At 48.8% G+C, this 21,112-nt stretch overlaps 1 protein-coding gene across 2 annotated transcripts in view; it reads left to right on the top strand.

Moving 5' to 3' along the window:
* The window catches only part of TMEM161B (transmembrane protein 161B), a 397,127-nt gene that overhangs the window by 183,432 nt on the left and 192,583 nt on the right, over nt 1–21,112 (top strand). For both annotated transcript variants that reach the window (XM_078675339.1, XM_078675340.1), the window contains one exon: nt 10,906–11,046. In XM_078675339.1, coding sequence (XP_078531465.1) covers nt 10,906–11,046 — 141 coding nt within the window. The remainder of the gene's footprint in view (nt 1–10,905; nt 11,047–21,112) is intronic.

Below are 21,112 nucleotides of genomic sequence, written 5' to 3'. Positions count from 1 at the left end.
AGAGAGAGTGAGGGCGACAGACAGACAGAGAGAGTGAGGGCGACAGACAGACAGAGAGAGTGAGGGCGACAGACAGACAGAGAGAGTGAGGGCGACAGACAGACAGAGAGAGTGAGGGCGACAGACAGACAGAGTGAGGGCGACAGACAGAGAGAGTGAGGGCGACAGACAGACAGAGAGAGTGAGGGCGACAGACAGACAGAGAGAGTCAGGGCGACAGACAGACAGAGAGAGTCAGGGCGACAGACAGACAGAGAGAGTGAGGGCGACAGACAGACAGAGAGTGAGGGCGACAGACAGACAGAGAGAGTGAGGGCGACAGACAGACAGAGAGAGTGAGGGCGACAGACAGACAGAGAGAGTGAGGGCGACAGACAGACAGAGAGAGTGAGGGCGACAGACAGACAGAGTGAGGGCGACAGACAGACAGAGTGAGGGCGACAGACAGACAGAGTGAGGGCGACAGACAGACAGAGTGAGGGCGACAGACAGACAGAGTGAGGGCGACAGACAGACAGAGTGAGGGCGACAGACAGACAGAGTGAGGGCGACAGACAGACAGAGTGAGGGCGACAGACAGACCGAGAGAGTGAGGGCGACAGACAGACCGAGAGAGTGAGGGCGACAGACAGACCGAGAGAGTGAGGGCGACAGACAGACCGAGAGAGTGAGGGCGACAGACAGACAGAGTGAGGGCGATAGGTAGATAGAACAAGCATTTGCAATGCAATGGGTCTCGCATTTGCAACAGTTGGATCTATTGGCATTGTAAATGATAATGCTTTTTATTTATGTTTGCATAACTTGCAAGCGCTACGTAAACACCGCTTACAGGTTTTGTAAAAACATAAATAAAAGGCATTCTCATTTACAATGCCAATACCTCAAACTCAAGCAAAGGCGAGCCCATTGTGGCACCCGCTCTTTAGATTTTAACATGGTAATTAAAAAAAATATATATGCAAAATGTTGTGAGCTGGAAAGTTAGCATTTAGCGCTATATTATATCTGTGATAAAGAAAGAGAAAGTGGAGAAGGAAGGGGAAGGTAAAAGAGAGAGTGTTTTAAGGAGGTTAGAAGAAAGAAATAGAGTGTTAAGAGAGTGTTAGAGTACAAGAGGGGAAAAGTGCTGTAAGCCAGTAACATTTAATAGATGGTGCAGTGAGGATAAGAAAAAACGGGAGTGGTGTGATCAGTTGTAGAGGAGTATATCGTGTGTGGTGAGTGACTGGGAAGAGAAAGAGAATTGGGAGGACACTGCAGTGAGGATAGAGATATCACACTTATCTTCTAGGGCCATTAAATAAGAACCCTCAATGTAATGAGAAACATGCTGGTGGGGCTAGAATGCTACATTTGACTGAGGCCTGTTTTAGATCTGTAAGTGATGCAGCAGGAGAAAGAAGCAGTCGACAGAGATGTTACTATTTGTCGCAAGCAGGGAATGGCCTAGCACAGTAAGAGGAGGGCCACTGGAAGTATACAGAACTGGAGTCTAAAATGATGCGGCAGGGTGACTAAATTATGGGGCAACAGAATCAAAATTATGCAGCAATAATCTGGTTCCTCTTTGTTTTAAAAGCAGCTCAGCAAAGCAATATACTGCGTTTCACATTTATTACTAACGTGTCGCTAAAGCAATGAAGGATTTGAGAAAATAGAAAAAGATGAAACATATAAAAAAAATTATTTGTCTAAAGTCGCCCTGTGAGGCTGTAGCAGCCGGCAGCGTGTGTAGCAACGAACGCTGTCTAAGAACAGTCCACCAATGAAGACACACAACACCGTCAATGGCAAATAAGACGGAAGCAATGCATGACGTAGTCAAAAGAGCCAAAAAGCTTAACAAAAGCCCAGTCGTCGTTCAACACTAATGTCCGAATTTAAAACGCTCAAAAGTTGTTCCAACGAGGCTATCCAATGTTCCAATAAATACTCAACAATAATCCAATGACAAGGAATATCCAATTACGGCAATTTCTTCACATTAATCTGTGCCTGCTCGTATTCAGTGTAGGAAAGGCATGCAAACAAAGTAATTCCCAGGCAGAGAGGAGGGATCCTTATGTTTGGTATGTATTTGCAGGACAACATGTACAGCAGAGAAGGGCCACGGGCTGGACTATCACACGGGCCATCAGGACGGTGTTACTGGGCCTACTGCCAACTCCTAAAAAATAAACGAGCATCCACACGGCCCACAGGAGAGGCCGAGCCCCGGGCATCAGAGAGCGGGCCTTACCTGTCGGCGCGGCGGGCAGCCCCACACCGCCTCCGGACCAGGCTGGAGGCCGCCTGGCCAAGCATGGAGCCCGGCCGCCGGGGATCGGTTACCTGCGGCCCCGCGGTGAGTTTCTATAGCGAGGTCTGAAACCCGAGGAGAAGTCACCTGGGGGAAGGTGCACTCGCGGCCAGGCCGGCACAGATACAGTTACGGGCCCTGCACTGGGAGAACAAAAACACACATGCAGGCATGTGTCTCTACTGTCCCATCATAAGCATTGCAGCCATGGCAACACGAGTGAGTAACGTTCCATCAAAAGCATTTGGCAAAAAGGGAGTGTAACGAGGCCGCGCGCAGATCCCCCTACTGAGGCGGCCGCGCGCAGACCCCCTCCTGAGGCGGCTCGCGCTTCAGCTGCCTGCCACGGCGCTTCCCAGAGAGACAGGAGATTGGGAAACGCGCGCGCGCGGCCGGCGCCGATCGCTTTCCACAGCGTGCGCGTGACATCTCCTGTCTCCTGGGAAGCAGACCCGCCAGCAATAGTATCGCGCCTGCGCGATGGCATATGGCTTCGCCATATGCATCGCAGGCGCGAGACCTAAAAAATGTGTCACTGTCTGCATTTTACCCCCAAGCCCGTAATCTTAAAGAACGTGGGAAGTGCTATTTTAATGCAGGACTCCATTGTACTCTATATTTTGCCCCTTTCAGTTGTATAAAAGTCCACTTGTGACAACACTTCCTACCATGAAATAGCACCACAGCGATGTCACAGAACAGCCTATTAAATCGGAAGAGAAGTAAGGCATGCCATAAGCATACTAAATCATATATATTTGTTAATAATGCCGCAAATAATGGTAAAAATAAAACTCAAATTTAAAAGACATCTTAGATATACACACATTGGGATACTGGAAAAGAGCTACCCTAGACAGCCTGGCATAGTTGCTCCAGAACGGCAAGAGTAGCAGCAGATCGCTCCTGGTCACCGGCCAATATTATATCCCTGTAATCTCAATATTGTGAAGATAACACTCATTTTGGGGGAGTTTCACTTTAAGAGACTGTAACATTCATATGGTGTATGATTAACTAAAACTGAAGCAAGTCTCGTACTTCAGCGTTATATCCAGTATAAGTAATACGTGGTTTAAATAGTGCCACTTAACTTGGGCTTGGGGTCGAATGAAATGAATGAGTGCCGCAGACTGCTTGGCGGGCGCGTGGCCATGTCATGCAGTTCTTATTATGTGCTGTTCTATTTTCAGCCTCTGCTTTAAAAACGTGCATCCAATTGCCGGTGGGAAGCACAGATTGGGTCCGATAAGCAAAGCAGGTGGATGCCAACACTTACCATATCTCACTTCAGCTGAATCCGCGTTACAGCCTCACTCTAACATTTCTTTAAAATAAAGAGAGGATTTTTGACTGGCTGCAGAAAATCTTGGCCATGAAACTGATGTCAATACTTTCCTGTTTATCATGGCCACAGACGGTACCACTGGCTGAAACCTAAGCGTATCCTGATGATTTGATCTAGGCCGGCTGGGAAAATGTATGGCTATGTGTGGGCAGGAAGAGCAATGGGCTGCGAAGGCTCATGGAGCGGAGCAGCTGGGGAGAGGTACCGGCATGGAGGGGTGCGGACAGAGACATGTGGGCAGAAACAGGGAAAAGGAACTCTGCGGCCAGGGAACGGTATGGGCTCGGAGAACTTTGCACTGGGAGAAGGGCGGACAGATAACTGCAGGTTGGGAACAGGCTGGGAGACCTGCTGGCAGGACGATGTGGTGCAGGCTTCGCCGTGAAATGGATAAAAAAAAACAAGCCTGTTACATATTGCTGGTATTGGTAACTAACATACACTGCTTGCATTACACATGCCACCCTTCCCCCTTCGCTTCTTACACTCTAAATCCCTCCCCTTCCTTATTCTACATCGAAACCAGGTTCTCCCTAGATTCCATCTGTTTATTTATTTATTTAATGCAAGTTTGCTCCATCAGCCTTACCGCGCTATAGGTCTCCTCATCAATACGTGGCTCATACCAAAGAGCGCCCCAGAACTTCTGCTTCCTTCCTAAGTCCCCAAGTAGTCCTCTCCTACCCTCCCACCAAACCCCCTCCCTTCACCATCTTAATCATGTTCTTGGCGATCTGCAGGTCCCCCTGGTGGTTCTGCCCAATTTCGGCAATGATGAAGCAGGGGTGGTCGCCGCCGATGGCACGGCCCGGGCACAACTGGAACTCCAGAGGCATGGCTGGAGCTGTGTGTAGAGCCTGCGGGTTGCTGGTGCTACAGTAGCCGTGAGTCCCGGGCGTGACTGCCAGCCAAGGATCTACCACGGAGGAGAGCAGAGGGGGCGGTGTCGCCCATGGGGCAACCTGGCAAGGGACAAAACTGCGTAATCGCTCTGCAGCCAATCAAGTGCTGATCGGCGGCAGTACAGCCAATGGCAAGGTTAGGAAGAAAGAGGAGGCGGGCAGACAGAGTCGAGGGCATGACTCACTGTATGAGGAGGAAGAGAAAAGCAGCTGGCCGCAAAACCGAAACCGCGGTTGGAGTGCACGAGACACAGTGGCCGTGCGTGTGCACGATGGCTGTCCCTGCGCAAGCTGTGATGAGGAGAAGACACGCCGAGCCTGCTGCCGCCGAAAGTGACCCGCTGCGGAGGTAGAGGGACATGCAAGAAGAGCCCGGTGAGTGAGGGGGGAGTGGGGGGGAGGGGATGTGTGTTTGTGTAAGCGTGCGGCAGCGGCGGGGGGCCGGGGGGTTCTCTATGTGTGTGTGTGTGTGTGTGCGCGTGCGTGCCTGTGTGTGTGCGTCTGTGCGTACGGCGGCGGGGGGGAGGTTCTCTGTGTGTGTGCGTGTGTGTATGTGTGGCGGCGGGGGGGGGTTCTCGTGTGTGTGTATGCGCCGGGGCGTCTGTATGTGTGCGTGCGTGTGTGTTTGCTTACAAGGAGCCATGGGAGACAGGAAGCGTGCGCGTGACCTGACCCGTTTACGCGCGCGTGCACATTTCTTGTCTCCTGTCTCCCTTGGCTCCTTGTAAGCAGAACTGTTTGCAATAGAGTCTCGCAGGGACGATCGCTTCGCGATCCGTTCGCAGGTGCGAGACCTAAAAAAATGAAAGCAGGGAAAACCATTTCTCTAAACTACTGTAAAATTTCAGGTACCATTTCTTCGTAGCATCATTTAGTAACACGTGTTGATGCATGCTAGTATTTCCAAACATATTCATAATGGAAAATCAGTGTAAACTTGCACAGACTCAAAAGGGTGTTCTGACCCTGGAACTATTGCTTACCACTACCTTCAGCCCCAGTATGTAGGTCTGCTCAAACGTGGCAACATAAGGGAATTGCAAGTATTCAAACACTACTATGGTATGAGCCCTGTCATAATCAGAGCGGCCATATCAGAGTTCTTATATAATAAGATTGCTGCCATAATTTGTCGGTGCACTACATGGCACCAAAGGGACGCATGGATTTTGTTACAGTACAAGTAAATTGCCCCACGGACAAGTCGATATTTATTAAATTCCGCACACCTGGAGAGTACACTGGCTGGACACTTGTCATTGGGAGTTACCCAGCACCATAATGGCTTTACTGTATTATGGAATGTTCAGTAAAAAACTTCTAGTCTTAATAAACCTGCACTGATTACAGTGTCAGATCTATTATTTAATTGCACACTGAGGACACCCTTAGAGAGGTCTCCTTAACCTACTAACCCTTCATGTGGTCACCAACTGGACTTAGCCAGCCTGTTACCATAAGACAGAGTGCTGAACTTATGGGGTTAGCGCCAGCGCGCTCAGAGGTCTTGAACAAAGCCTGTCCTGGGCGGAGGTGTCCATACCTTTCCCCCCTCCCCTGCCAGGACGTGCCATCTGCTGGGGGTAAGTCAAAGACCTTTCCGCCTTTGCAACGTGACCCCAGCGTCTCCTGAATAAGTAGCCTGCCCCACCCCCTTATCCTCAAAATCTTTTGGCAAGAAGACAGGCAGGAAAACTTATAAAAAAATAGGTGTGCCACCTTCTTCCAACTCCACCCATCATGTGCTGGAGTAGAGGTGAAGCACATTTTTCAGTGCCCACCATCTTAAAGATTGTCAGACTTCTCCAATCAAGGCTAGGGCTATGTCTCCCTCCCACTGGAGATGGGCATAAGAGGGTGTAGACACCCCAGGTAAGGGGCCCATTGGCCACTGCCTGTCACTCCTTTGTAAATGCTTCTCAATGTAGTGTTTAGGTGGTGCCTCCAGACCCTGAACAGTAGTATCCAGACACAAGAAGTTGACGAACAAGGACCAGCAGTTGGACAGAGAACTGCAAACCTCCTGGTGAACTTTAGGCGCAAACTCCTGCCTGCTGCCACAGAACTTGACAATTGCCATCCATCCTCCAGCTCGTCTTGTCACTGTGTGGCCTCCACAAACACCAGAGTGTCTTCAGGACTTCTCAAATCGCCAGAGAAAATCACTTAGGATAGAAGTACTATCTCCCTGCAGCCACAGACCTCCAGAACAGCAAATTCTGGTCCAGCTCCCCAGCCTGACCAACATATCCGACTGCTGCTGAAGGTACACTTGCTCTGGAGGTTTAGCTGGGTCTTTGCACCAGGTCTTGAGGCACCAGGACCAACCGGAACTAAAATGCACCAATACCTGGGTTACTGGACCCCTCGCTGTAAAAACCTACAAAGCCTAGTCCAGACTGACTCAAACTCTACAGCGAGCCACCTCCTGACGAGGCACTTCAGGACTCATGAGACCCTCCTCAGCAGTGGGCCAGCAGCTCTAGAATCATTGCTCCAAGGCGCTAGCCGCTAAGCGTGAGGTGCTTCTTTGCATGCCGTTGCCAAGCTGCACATCTTCACTGCACCCAATCCACCCGGCCTGGGCATATTCGAACCAGCTGTGCTCCAGGGGCCCCAGAGACCTTGCAACCTCTATTCTCCCTTGAGAGCCCTTGCACTTGCCTGCAAGTCCCCCTTTGCTTTGCTTTTGCAGGTGGGCCTCTTTCTTCATAGCGCACCAGCTACAAAGTTCCCTTTATCCTTGCTGCTGGTGAAATCCAGGAAGCTCCCAAGAACTTGGCATTGGTCCTTGGCTTCCGAACCATCCAATTCTAAAAGGTGAACCACTCAAGTAACTGCATTGCACTGATTTTAAAATTGCCTTTGTCCTTTCATTGAAAATGTATTGTGCGTTATTGTACACAACTGTGGCATTTATTATGATTTTCTTGTATTGTGAAAAGTATTTTTCTTGTACCTGAAGTTCTTGGTCTAAATATTTATATAAATAGAAGAACCACTTTTCTAATTCGGTCTCTACTTCATTCCTTGTGTGTGTATCATTTATTGCCTCTGCGAGTTCAACAAATGCTTAGCACTAGCCTCTAATACTCCTTACGTCTCACTTACACTACCACAAAATAGAGTGTTACTATCATCTAATTGTGCCTCTGTAAACCGATAAGGGTCTCCCTGACCTCTCTGCACAGTGTACTCTATTGTGGTGCACTATACAGAGAGGTGGGTTTCCTACAGAGTATCTACTATTAAAGGCTTTAACGAAGAAAAGTCACTGGTTCCTCTTGGCTACTTCAGTAATACCTTCCATCACAAAATGTTTATTTTACAGGAGACCTGATTCAACAAGGTGTGAAAGTCAACATTTTATTGATGGACGTTTACCATCTATATTTTATGTATAACTGTGACTCGGAATTGCGATAGGATTCCAGAAGCACTCTTGGCATTCTTTAGCTGTTGCAGATTCTTGGAATTACTCGTGCTCGCATGCATAAACATTTACGCACACAAATTTAAATATTGTTTTTTCCTCAGAGTGAAATATTTTACTGGTGCCGTACCCCTTTTAGCTATACTTCCAACAGTTTTGAGGGTGTTATCTCTTTTCCACCCTAATATATATATATATGAGAAAGGAGCACATAAAATGGTAGCGCGTCTAAAAGCAAGAAGGTATAGTGATTCAATACTGGCAAAGGCTCTGTCTAAGGCCTGGGAACAATTTAGGGATTCTCTAATAACAACGAAAAATCCCAATGGGCTGGACAATGATGATGCTCCTCGCTTGTTAATGTCATTCAGCAAGCAAGAGAGAAAAATTAAATCCATCATCTAGAGAAATTGGCCCATCATAATGACAGATGGCATCTTAGGCAGTAAATTACCAGATACCCCGACTATCACCTACAGTGGAGCAAGCAGTATGCGCAACAGATTAGTGAAAGCTAACCCACAACTAGGTAGTGGCAGTACCTGGTTAAAAATGAAGGATGGGTTTTTTAAATGCTCTACCTGTCGGGCGTGCAAATTCGCGACCAACACAACTCATTTTGAAACTCCCTTCTCCAACGATAGACTTTAAAGGAGAAGGGAGACAAGATACATAGTAGAATTGGATAGTAAATATCCAAACGGGTTAAATACGACAGAAGATCTGCACAATTTTTTATAAACTATGTACCTTTATTCACACAACTTAACCAATTTCTGATAACTCTAACTGATACTGATTTTCGTGTATGAATTCTACAATGAGAAGTTTAAAACCTGATTTTAATCTATGTGGTCTGCAACACAGATGAAATTCAGACGGACATAGAACGAATAAGAACGCTTCCCGCTAATCCAAATTGTGTATACATCCACAAATACTTTTAAAGTGTCACTTGTAAATCATTGTACATACACTATATTTTCTTTTCTTTTTCTTTGTGGGTTTTATTACAAAAAGGTCTGCTTATCGGGAGCATAAGAAAGACCTTGCAATGATTTAATTTCAGAGGGTATCACAGATTGTTTACACGTATAATATAAGCACATGCCACATATAACCAAGGACAAAAGAATGAGGGGGAAAAATAAGGCAGTAAGGGAGCAAACAATATATTACAGCTGAAATTGAGTGATTTTTTGTAGATACGGTATGGATTTACTTAATTATTGAGTTGGAATTCAATTAAAGGATGGTGAAATTTGAAATTTGAGGTGGCAGTAAGAGGTTAAGTAATGTCAGGTCAGGGCAAGCACTGTATATAGTATGGGCAACAAAGGATGTTATATACTATGTAAATGATTTTGATAAAATGAAATTATATCATATGATGCAAGCATATCTGTTCTACAATTCTTTGACAAATTTGAAGGTGTTGCACTAAGCAGATATTAAAAACTGCCACTGGAAAGTTTTTAAATGCATTTTAGATGTATATAGATATTTATGATTTAATATAGATATTTATTGCACCAGTCACTTTATTCAAATACATTTACACGGGTTTTCGGCATTCATGCTGTTTATAATGAATTATCAGTTTTTCTACTTTTATAGATTTCCATATTTATTGTTAGGAAATATGTTTTGGTTATATAATGTATTGATACAGCCCAAAAAAACCTGTTTATAATATAATTATGTATATATTGTTTACACGCTTTAAAAGAAATCCTTGCATAGTATTTCTTCAATGTCTATGGATGAGGTCATATGATTCACAGGAGGAGGGTGCATTTGAAAAAACTTTAAAAAGTGGAGCTGGCGCGGTGCTCATTGTGTGATCAAGAGCACTTGATGCTTGAAACGCGTCATCGTTGAGAGGTTGCAATAATAAAACCATTGCTTAACCTGAAGCCGTGGGGTCCGTCTCTTCATTTCGCCGTCCAAGAAGGTATTGAAGATTGTTGGGGAGATATATATATATATATATTAACCCTGGGCGTAGTGGGCGTAGTGGGGCTTCGCGGAGCTACGTGAAGTGGGCGAGAAACTACGCCCACCTCCGCACTCCGCGTAGCCCCACTACGCACCGCAGGCCTCCCACCCGCCCTCCCTAAATACTTTAAATTAAAAGTGGAAACGAATTAAAACGCACTTACCTTGCCCGCCGCTGCCCGCCGCGTCCCCGGGGCTCGCTATCTTCATGGCTGCCGTCTTGTGTATCTAATGCGCATGCGCGGCCGCTCGCGCATTAGATACACAAGACGGAAGCAATGAAGATAGCGAGCCCCGGGGACGCGGCAGGCAGCGGCGGGCAAGGTAAGTGCCTTTTAATTCTTTTACACTATTAATTTAAAGTATTTAGTGAGGGCGGGAGGGAGGCGGGTGGCGGCCAGCTACGCTCCGTCTGCGGAGCGTGCATGGTGCCAGATTCTACGCCTGCTACGCAAAATGCGTAGAAGCCGGCACAACGCACACTCCGTGCACGGAACGTAGCCGCCCGCCCAGGGTTAATATATATATATATATATATATATATTTTTTTTTTTTCTTTAAGTAACTGACGTTTTTTCAGGCTGAGAAACTGAATAGAAAATGTTTCCCCCAAACTATGCAGCTTGACCTACCATGAACTTTCATGGTCAGAACATCTCATTTACAAACTACCATTTATTATTTAGGAACATGATTTTGCCCTTGTAAATGCTACTATATGAGGACTAAGATTGGTCTCAAATAGCTTTGAGAATCATCTCAATCATAATGTTTGCTGAAAGAGGATGAAGTAAATTAATTATATGATCAACCCTGCTTAATAAGAAGCAGGAGAAAATAATGGTTACTCACTGATTATCTAGCCAAGTTTCAATAAAACATTTTAAGCTGTAGCTCACCGAATATTTGTCTTTGTTCTTAGGGGACCTGTCTCTAAACTTTCTTTCAAGTTCCTTTTGGCCGTGCTGTGCTCTTTGATTGGTGCTTTTTTGACGTTTCCTGGCCTCAGACTTGCTCAAATGCATCTGGATGCTCTAAATTCAGCAACAGAAAAGTCCACACAGTAAGGATATTTTTTATATCTAAATGGAATAAGCTACTGAAAATCTTGGAAATGGTTTCTGTTACATTCAGTTGATGAGATGATATTGTGAACGGTACATTTGTATGACATGTTAGTCTAAGTTTTCTGTCAATAAAACATTAATTATATAGGGAATGTTTTGTTGTGTATTTATATACTGATGCATTTTACAGGCTAGGCCACTTGAAAGCACTTTTGCCTCTGATCAGTCTTTAGCACTACGTATCTGAAAGAAAAAGGTTAGTATTAGATTACTTACCTTAGAATATCCCCAGGCGTCAGTCTGGATCCGGAAACCTTTGCGTAGCAGTACCCCTGCGCATCGCTAGGCGTCATCTGCGGCTCCGTGTCCGTCGTCGTTGGTGCCGGGATAACGTCGCGGAGTACTTAGACGCCGCCCTCGCGCGCTGACGTCAGTTCTTTTTTTATCCGCGCCAGCAAGCGCCGATCCGAAAAAAGTGGTACCCTTTAGTAATTTTTTTACTAAACTTTTTCGATCCTTTTTGATCCGTTTTTCCAGTTACTGACCCCCATCGCCGGTGCCTGTATTGCTTAGGGGCCGACCACGATGAGAAGTCGTGCCCCGACTGCCGAGCCTTGACGTCGAAAGCTAAGCGCGAGCTCCGGCAGTCGGGCCCTGCGCCGCTCGAGGTCCCGTTCCAGGAGGCGGTCGAGGGACCGGTTGCGGGGCTGGAGTCATCACAGCTTGGCGAGTCAAAACCACTCGTCTGGCTCCAAGTGCCCAGGTAAGAGGCACAAGAAGTCGAAGAGGCGACACCGCTCTTCTGTCTCCCCACGACACAGCTGGGGGTTTGGGTGACACCGCCCACACGGCTCCGTCGGAGCCACAGGCGTCGCGGCCTACTCCATACCCGCCGGTCCCTGGGCAGAACGTGACGCCGGACGAGATTGATGCCATCCTCATGGCCATGAGATCGCTCACTCCTCAGTCTGGTTCTGCGCCGCCTTCGGGCCCCGCGGTCCCAACTGGGAGCCCAAGCGGGCCAGGTGCTTCGACGCCGAAAGGCCACGCCGAAACCGCGTCGCCGCTGGTCGAGCTAACGACCCCTCCGCAGGCATCGGCTCCTAGGGTGTCCTAGGACGCCCCCGACGCCGTCCCCGGGTGACGTTGTCACCCCCCAACTCCAATCTGGTTCCGGCGTCTTAACGGCGTCGAGATAGACGCCGCATTCGGCGCCGAGAGAAGATTACTACTTCTGTGATCTGGCCCAATCATTTGCACCTGAGTACCAGGAGATGGAGGACGAGGCGGATTGGGAGGGGTCTGAGGACCCTCTGGCACAGGAGTGTAAGTCTTTTCAGGACTGGGCAGGTGAACTAGAGGAGTCCAGTGGTTTGGACACTTTGCCCGACACTGGATTTGTCTCCCCTCCTACCGTGGCTACGGACGAGGGGGCTGCCTACAGTGTGGTGTTGACAAGGGCAGCCAAGGCCTTGTCTCTTGAGCTCCCCGTCGCGGCCGTGAGGACCTCCTCACTGAGGTCCTCAAACCGCAGGCAAGCTCTTCGGAGCCTCTACTGCCGTTCAATGAGACCTTAACTGACGTTCTGTTGGGCACTTGGTCCAGGCACGCTACAGGTCTCCCTGTAGATAGGAACGGGGCCAGATGCCACCGCCCGGCCCCGGGCGACCCTTGTTTCCTGTCCACCCACCCCACCCCCGAGAGCCTGGTTATCCAGGCCTCCAATTCCCAGACCGCATTCCCAACAGCTCCCCCTGATCGGGAATCCAAAAGGTATGAACAGTACGGAAAAAAGATGTTCTCCTCACTTAGTTTGGGGTTGCGGTCGGTCAACACCACTTGCCTTTTGGGCCGTTATACCCACTCTCTGTGGGACACGGTCGCGGACGTGCTGCCACAATGCCCAGAGGAGGCTCAGGGTTAAACTCGCCCAAGCCCTTGCGGAGGGGCGCGATGCGGCACGGTATTCTATTCGATGTGGGCTGGATACCACGGACTCGCTAGGCAGGGTGATTGCAACTTCGGTGGCGGTTCGCTGCCACGCCTCGCTGAGGTCTGCCAATTTTTCGGCTGATATCCAGAGCACCCTTATGGACATGCCATTTGATGGCCGTCGCCTCTTTGGCGACAAGGCAGACAGTGCGCTTGAGTGCTTTAAGGACTCCAGGGCTACGGCCAAGTCCTTGGGCCTGTTGGCCCCGCGCCAGCAAACTGCTGCCTTTCGCTCCTTTCGTGGCAAGGAAGGGGCACCCCCACACGTCCTGCCAGCCACGGGCCACAGAATAACATCCAGCTCGGTGGCGGACGTGGTAGCCATCGTGGCGGTGCCAGGGGACAACGGCGAGGCCAGTCCACACCCAGCCCTGCAGCATCCGCCTCAAAGCCCTCCTAGTCCGAGCCATCACCTCCTCCACTGGCGCTACATCACATCAGACAGGTGGGTGCTGCAAATCGTCCGAAGGGGCTACTCCCTCCCTTTCGAGGCGACCTCTCCAGCCAGGCCACCGCAATACCACCGCGTGTCGGGGGATCACTTGCAACTTCTGCAAGAGGAAGTTACGGCCCTCTTGGCCAAGGGGGCCATCAAGCGCGTTCCTGGGCCATAAGTAAGGTGTGGTTGCTACTCCCACTACTTTCTGGTTCCCAAGAAGGGCAAAGGGGGCCTATGCCCTATCTTGGACCTGCGGAACGTCAACTGCTTCCTCCGGAAGGAGAAGTTCAAGATGCTGACTCTGGCTCAGGTCTTGCTGCCCTAGACCCGGGAGACTGGATGGTAGCGTTGGACTTGCAGGACGCTCATTTTCACATCTCTGTCCTGCCGGCCCACCAGCGCTACCTGCGGTTCACGGTAGGCCATGAGCACTTTCAGTTTACCGTGCTCCCCTTCGGCCTTTCCAGCGCCCCTCGGGTGTTCATGAAAGGGATGGCGGTGGTCGCAGCTCATCTGCACAGATTAGGGGTGTCATTCTTCCCCTATCTAGACGACTGGTTGTTGAAGGCGGGCTCGCCCCAGACAGTCGTCAGCCACCTCCAGACTACGGCCGACCTCCTGCACCTGCTGGGGTTCTCCATCAATGTGCCGAAGTCACACCTGTGCCCCTCTCAGAAGCTCCTCTTCATCGGAGCGGTTCTAGACTCGGCGCAGTTTCGGGTTTATCCTCCCGAACAGAGGGTTCGGGATATTCAGGCTCTGATTCCGATCTTTCAGCCTTTATCCTAAGTCTCTGTCAGGCTGACGCTGCGGCTTCTGGGGCTGATGGCCTCCTGCATCCTTCTGGTGCATCACGCCAGGTGGCGGATGCGGGCTCTGCAGTGGGACCTGAAGTGTCAGTGGGCCCAGCATCAGGGCAACTTGTCCAACCATGTCTAGATCTCGGAGGGCACTGCAAGACATTTACGGTGGTGGCCCACGGACCGCGATTGGGTCAGCGGCAGATCCCTCTCCCTTCACCAACCGGAGCACGTAGTTGTGACGGACGCGTCCCTCCTGGGCTGGGGGGCCCACATGGGAGAGGCGTAGATCAGAGGCCTCTGGTCTCTGGCGTAGTCCCAGCTCCACATCAACCTTCTGGAGCTGCGGCTGATCCGACTTGCACTGAAAGCATTCCTCCCCTCTGTCCGGGGGAGTGTAGTGCAGGTGTTCACAGACAACACCACCACCATGTGGTAGTCCAACAAACAGGGCGGGGTGGGGTTGGTGACCCTATGTCAGGAGGCTCTGCGTCTCTGGCAATGGCTGGAACATCAGGGCGTGACCCTGGTGGTTCAACACCTGGCAGGTTCCCTGAACGCCAGGGCGGACAAACTCAGCCGTCGGTGCATGATGGATCACGAATGGCGTCTGAACTCGGACGTGGCGCAAGTCTCTTTCAGCAGTGTGGAGAGCCTTGGTTAGATCTATTCGCCACAGAAGAGAACGCGCAATGTCATCAGTTCTGCGCGTTGGAATTTCCAAGGCGGCAATAGCTCGGAGATGCTGTTCCTCGTTAGTGGAGCTGCGGTCTGTTGTACGCCTTTCCGCCTATACCACTTCTGCCCAGAGTGCTGAAGAAGATCAGGCGCGACCGGGCCCAAGTCATCCTGTGGCTCCAGACTGGGCACGAAGATACTGGTATCCCGAGCTACAGCATGTCAGTAGATTCTCCGATTCGTCTGCCTCTTCAGGAGGACCTTCTGTCGCAGCAGCAGGGGACGGTTCTCCACCAGAACCTGTCCAGCCTCCACCTCCATGCGTGGAGATTGAGCGGCGGCAGTTGAGGCCATTTGACTTGCCTCCTGAAGTCTGCGATGTGATTCTGGCAGCCAGGCGTCCCTCCACTAAATCGGTATACGCCTGCAGGTGGAACCAATTTGTGGCATGGTGCACAGCAAAGGCTGTGGATCCACTCTCTGCCCCCCTTTCTGAGGTTCTGCTCTTTCTTCTTTCTCTTGCCCAGCAGGGCTCTGGTCTGGCGACTCTTAAGGGCTACCTCTCTGCCATTTCTGCCTTCTTAAGGCTCCCTGATCAGCCCTCTCTTTTCAAGTCCCCAGTTGTAAATACGTTCTTGAAGGGCATCACTCATATGTTTCCCCCTGTTCCTTTCGTGATGCCTCAGTGGGACTTGAATCTTCTTCTGACTTATTTGATGTGCGCTCCCTTCGAGACACTTCATAACTGTCCTCTTCGTCTTCTCACTCTTAAGACTGCATTCCTGGTTGCCATCACCTCTGCCAGGAGAGTGAGTGAGCTCCAGGCTCTTTCTTATACACCTCCTTTCCTTTCTGTCCATCCGGACAAAGTTGTTATACGGACACGTCCCTCTTTCCTGCCCAAGGTCGTCACAGCCTTCCACAACGGGCAGTCCATCACCTTGCCCACCTTCTTTCCGCCTCAGCATCCCTCGAAAGAGGAAGAGAGGCTCCACCGTCTGGACCCAAAACGCGCGCTCTCCTACTATCTGGATCGCACACGCCTGTTCCGGAGTATGACCAACTTTTTGTTGGTTACGTGGGCGCTAAGAAGGGACGGGCGGTGCACAAACGGACCATTTCTCGATGGGTCGTTTTGTGCATCATGGCTTGTTATTCACTGGCTAAAAAGGAGCCTCCTGTGGGGCTGCATGCCCATTCCACTCGGGCCACGGCGGCTACTACTGCCCTGGGTCGGGGAGTCCCCTTGCAGGACATCGGTCAGGCAGCTACTTGGGCCTCGCTGCACACGTTCGCAAGACACTACTGCCTGGACAGCCAAGTCCGGAGAGATGGCTTTTTCAGCCGTTCCGTTCTCCAGGATTTTCTGGTGTGATTATTGGTTTGCAGACCCACCACCGGGGTTGGTATTGCTGGGGTATCTATTCTAAGGTAAGGAATCTAATACTAACCTGTTTCTTTCAGATGCACAAGTTACTTACCTTCGGTAATGATATATCTGTAAGAAACAGTAGTTAGTATTAGATTCCTTACCGCCCCACCCATCCTCCCCATTCTGCGAACCAATATCTAGGGTTAAGGTCATCCCTTTTCAGGGCCCTAGCTTTATGGCACCAGTGTTGGGTTTTTTCATGGCTCTGCGGTTCTGGTGTGGAAAAGCTGTGTATAAGAACTGACGTCAGCACGCGAGGGCGGTGTCTAAGTACTCCGGCGCCGTCATCCCGACGCCGACGACGGACAGGGAGCCGCAGACGACACCTAGCGACGCGCAGGGGCACTGCTACGCAAAGGTTTCCAGATCCAGACTGACGCCTGGGGATATTCTAATGTAAGGAGTCTAATACTAACTACTGTTTCTTACAGATATATCGTTACCGAAGGTAAGCAACTTGTGCTTTAAATCGTTTTGAGGATGTGTATGGGAATTGCCAAAGGCTCATTTGAATACTATTTGAGCAGGAAATGAATCCACAAGTCCGCATCCTGGGTACTAAATTGTGCTGCTGTATGTAGATGTGGAGCAGGTTGGGCAAAAAATCCTGCAGGACACGTCAGCCATTTTAAATGGCCATTCCCAACATGGAAACGTGTAAAACTACTTGAAAGGTATTATATCAAACAAAATATTGTCTGACAAATATTTTGTTCTTAATTATGTTTTAAAAAAATATTTTCCTTTTGGAATTAATCATGGAAAATCTACAATTAGTGGAACAATATTTATACAAACACTATTTAAAGCACAGCATTTGTATAAATCAATATTTCTACATACAGTTGTCTTTATAAAAAAAAGAACGTAGCTGTGTTTATGGGCACATGAATATGGAAAATCCCTAAATATAATCAGTGTGTAGAGAAACGGTTACAGTTGCAGTATTTTATTTTTAGCACAACTGTGTCAGTTGGCACCAGCATTGTGATCTGCCACAAGGTGTGGATGCGTTCCACAAAGTTTTCTGGAGATGTGCAAGCCTTAATCATAAATACGCCCTTTAGCTGCTTCAGGCCTGTTTGGTGAAAAAAGCTGATACTGCCCTGAATGGGAGCGAGCCATGGTATGCCACCTAGAATACTTTACTCCTTCCAAGCAATTCCTGCATCAGTTTAGGAAATTCAGGGGCTACTTCAGGGCGCTGGTATACAGACCGCCTTAATCTCCACGACCATTGCAGCAATCGCCTCAGTCCATTGAATGTTTTAAGATGAGGGTCATCGGGGTTACAAGTCCTCAAAGTCCTCCTCCCTTGTGGCAGGCACCTCTAAGCTGCTTTGGTTTTCCCTAGCAGCACATACCCCTCCTGTAGTGGGCTGGGTCTAATATATCCTCTTACAGATTATTCAGCGTGGTTATTGTCGGGCAACAGGTCCTTAGGCAGAAGAACCAATATCCTCAGGTGCGAAGAGTGAACCTTTCCTCTCCCTTAAGGTACGCCGCCTCTTGCCACGTAAGGCACACCGAAGGATAGACTAGTACCCCCAAGGAGCGAAGAGACGGCGTAGGACCACCCAGAGGACCTTTAACAAGACCAGCAGGATGATAGGGCGGGTCTGAAGGAAGTGTAGAGCAACTCTGCAGAGTTGAAAACAAAACACAAGTGAAAGAATGAGATTGTTAAAGGAGACTCTTCTACCCAGGGGAGGGTATAGATGATCACTATAATTTAGAGAGCATAGGTTATTTACTTTCGCATACTCACTTAACTCCATTAAATGTATCCCACGTAAATGCAGTCTCTTCTTAAAGGATAAGAGGCTGAGGGGAGAAGCAGTACTCCAGACTGTGAGCGTGAAGTCCAACAAAATAGTTTACATATGTCTGACAACAGTCAGAATTGCAAAAACGGAAACGCAGTGGCAAGCTTCCATCTGCAGATATAAGAGTGCAAGTTAGTGAGGCTAAAGAAGGACTCCAGTATCACTTGTACATGATGGATTGTCCACAAGAAGTCCGTTTAAAACCATGCTCTATTTCTCAGTTTAGAGCACACAGATTGTGCAGTCAGCGCGAGCGGAAGCAAGCGGCAAAAAAGTATCTGCTTTGTTTCACGACTGCGCATAAAACAAAATGAATAATAACAAGCATTTGCAATGCAATAGGTTTCGCATTTGCAAAGTTGGAAGTTATTGGTATTGTAAATGGCAATGTCTTTTATGTATTTGTTTTTAAAACCAACAAATAAATATAAGGTTTGTTATTTATAATGTCAGTAGGTGAAGGTGAACACAAAACACTGCTAAAGGAGGAGCTCTTGCGGAATACTCTGGTTTTTAAAGGGCAGTGTATTTGTTAGCTGCTTAAATAATTTTTTATATTTTGTAACTTAATACAACAATGTTTTCACCCCAAAAAATGTTTACGTGCATAATACACACCAAAATATATGCTGTTTAATTAAAGCAGGGCGGGAGGAGGTGGAAATTGTGCTATACAGTAGTAGCAAAGTTTATGATGTTAAATAGAAACACCCTGTCACTCCTATCACCGCACACAGAGATGGTACCAGACTTGTCGCCTATTTCTCTGCAGCCGGGCTTCCTTTGTTCTTATTTTAAGATGTAAACGGATGCTGCTTTGATGTATGCAACAACAAAATATAGGCGGTTTAATTAAAGCACCATGGTAGGAGGCCCGGATTGTGTGTCTCGTGTTAGGAGATTCTCCCATAGTGAAAATTAACAAGCACTTCACACACATGGTATGTACATAAACTGACTTAAGGGTGCCAGGCACCCCTGTGCAGTCCATGACCCTTTCAGATTAACCAAATAACTCTTTTACCCCCTACAAAAAAACCTCACTGACTCACAAATTGAATAAGGTCACATGTTATAGCACTAAAGGTCCCACCAGGTGGCAGATAAATAGTTTTTTTCGAGCCTAATCATGTCCATGCGGAAAAGAATCACGTTTATTGTTGGGCACTCCTATAAAGTTTACACAGAGGTGATGCAATCCAGTCCCACAATTGGTAATCGCGTGCACATCACTTGTCTCCTGTCTCCCTTGACTCCTTGAAAGCAGAAACTATTAACAATAGAGTTTCGCAGCGACGATCGCTTCGCGATCGGTTCGCAGTGCGAAACCTAAAAAAAGAAAGGTTTAAAACACGCGCTGCTCGTCGTTAGCGGTAATCACAAAAGAACCCGCAGTAGTGCGACCTTGTGCTTCAAAAAGGAAAACTAACCCGGCCTCACTTGTGCAGTTCCAGGGAGACGTGAAAGGAGCACAGCGCGTCCTCGCGCTCTATGGCGGGCGGCCGGTGTTCAGAATCCCGTGCTACATGGGAAGGGAAATAGAAGCTGCGCTTGCTTGCGCTTAATGGAGGGGATCACGGCATAAACCGAGAACTTCCAAATAAGCACACATGTAGTCCCAAAGTCACAGGTGACACTTTCCAGAAACAGTGAAAGGAGGAAGTTAATAATGCTGAGCTGAACATGAGAGGGCATTCAGGGAGTATCTGAACACAGGGAAGGGCGTGGTCCTTAGAATTAAAGAAAGCCAAGCACCTGAGAACGGGGGCGGGCTGCTTATAAGCCATCATGGTCATCTGACAGTAGCCCAGTGCAGCATGGGATAGCACTCAACCTGATACCGTACCCAATGCATTATGGGAGGGGTAGTTTTCTACCAGGAAACAGAGACCAGGTGCAGGAAGCCTGGCGGTTAACAGTTATGCCGTACACTTTCTCTTCTGCTTAACCTCTCCATTGTTCAGGAGGAGGTGTCAGTATTGCTCTCCATTGGTGCTATAGAGCTGGTTCTGCACTTGTACATGGGGCTGAAAAAGGACAGAGGCCTCAAGCCTAAATTGACTTGTGAATATCTTCCTGTAGATTGACAAATTTAAGATTTTTGCATTGGCCCAGATCATGGAGACTCTGAACCCAGGAGACTGGATGGTGTCATTGACCCTGCTGGACCTGTAATTTTGTCTACCCATTCTGCAGTCCCAAAGGCGTTACCTGCTATTCAAGGTTGGCCAGGAGCATTTCTAGGTTGCTGGGCTCTCCTTTGGCCTTACCAGTGCCTACAGGAGTTTTGTGATGGTCCCGAAATGCGTTAGGAGGTTGGGAATATCAGCCTTCCGCTACTTCGACTACTGACTATTGAAGGTGGGTGCACCACAGTCAGTCATGGAGCACCTCAAGCAGATGGTGAACCACTTAACATCATTGGGGTTCACTCTCAATAAATCAAAGTTCCATCCGACAACTTTGCAGAGGTTGCCGTTGTATGGGACTATCCTGGACACAGTGCGGTTTAAGGGCTTCATCTTTGCTAAGGTCCTCTTGTATCAGCCTCACTCCAGGATATCCTTGAGAACATACCTGAGGCTAGTTCTGGTGTTTGAATTTCCAAAGGGGCACTCGCTCGGAGACGCTTTTCGTCTCCAGTGGAGGTTCGGTCTACTGTACGCTTTTCCGCCTATACCACTTCTGCCCAGAGTGCTGAAAGAGATCAGGCGCGACTGGGCTCAAGTTATTCTTGTGGCCCAGGACTGGGCTCGAAGAGTGTGGTATCTCAAGCTACTCGGGATGAGCATCGATCCCGCGATCCGTCTGCCTCTTCGGGAGGATCTTCTGTCACAGCAGCAGTGAACGATCCTCCACCCGAACCTGTCCAGCCTCCACCTCCATGCATGGAGA

Source organism: Lissotriton helveticus, chromosome 2_1 (assembly GCF_964261635.1).
Source record: "Lissotriton helveticus chromosome 2_1, aLisHel1.1, whole genome shotgun sequence".
NCBI classification, from domain to species: domain Eukaryota; kingdom Metazoa; phylum Chordata; class Amphibia; order Caudata; family Salamandridae; genus Lissotriton; species Lissotriton helveticus.
This window is presented reverse-complemented; position numbering and strand designations above follow the sequence as displayed.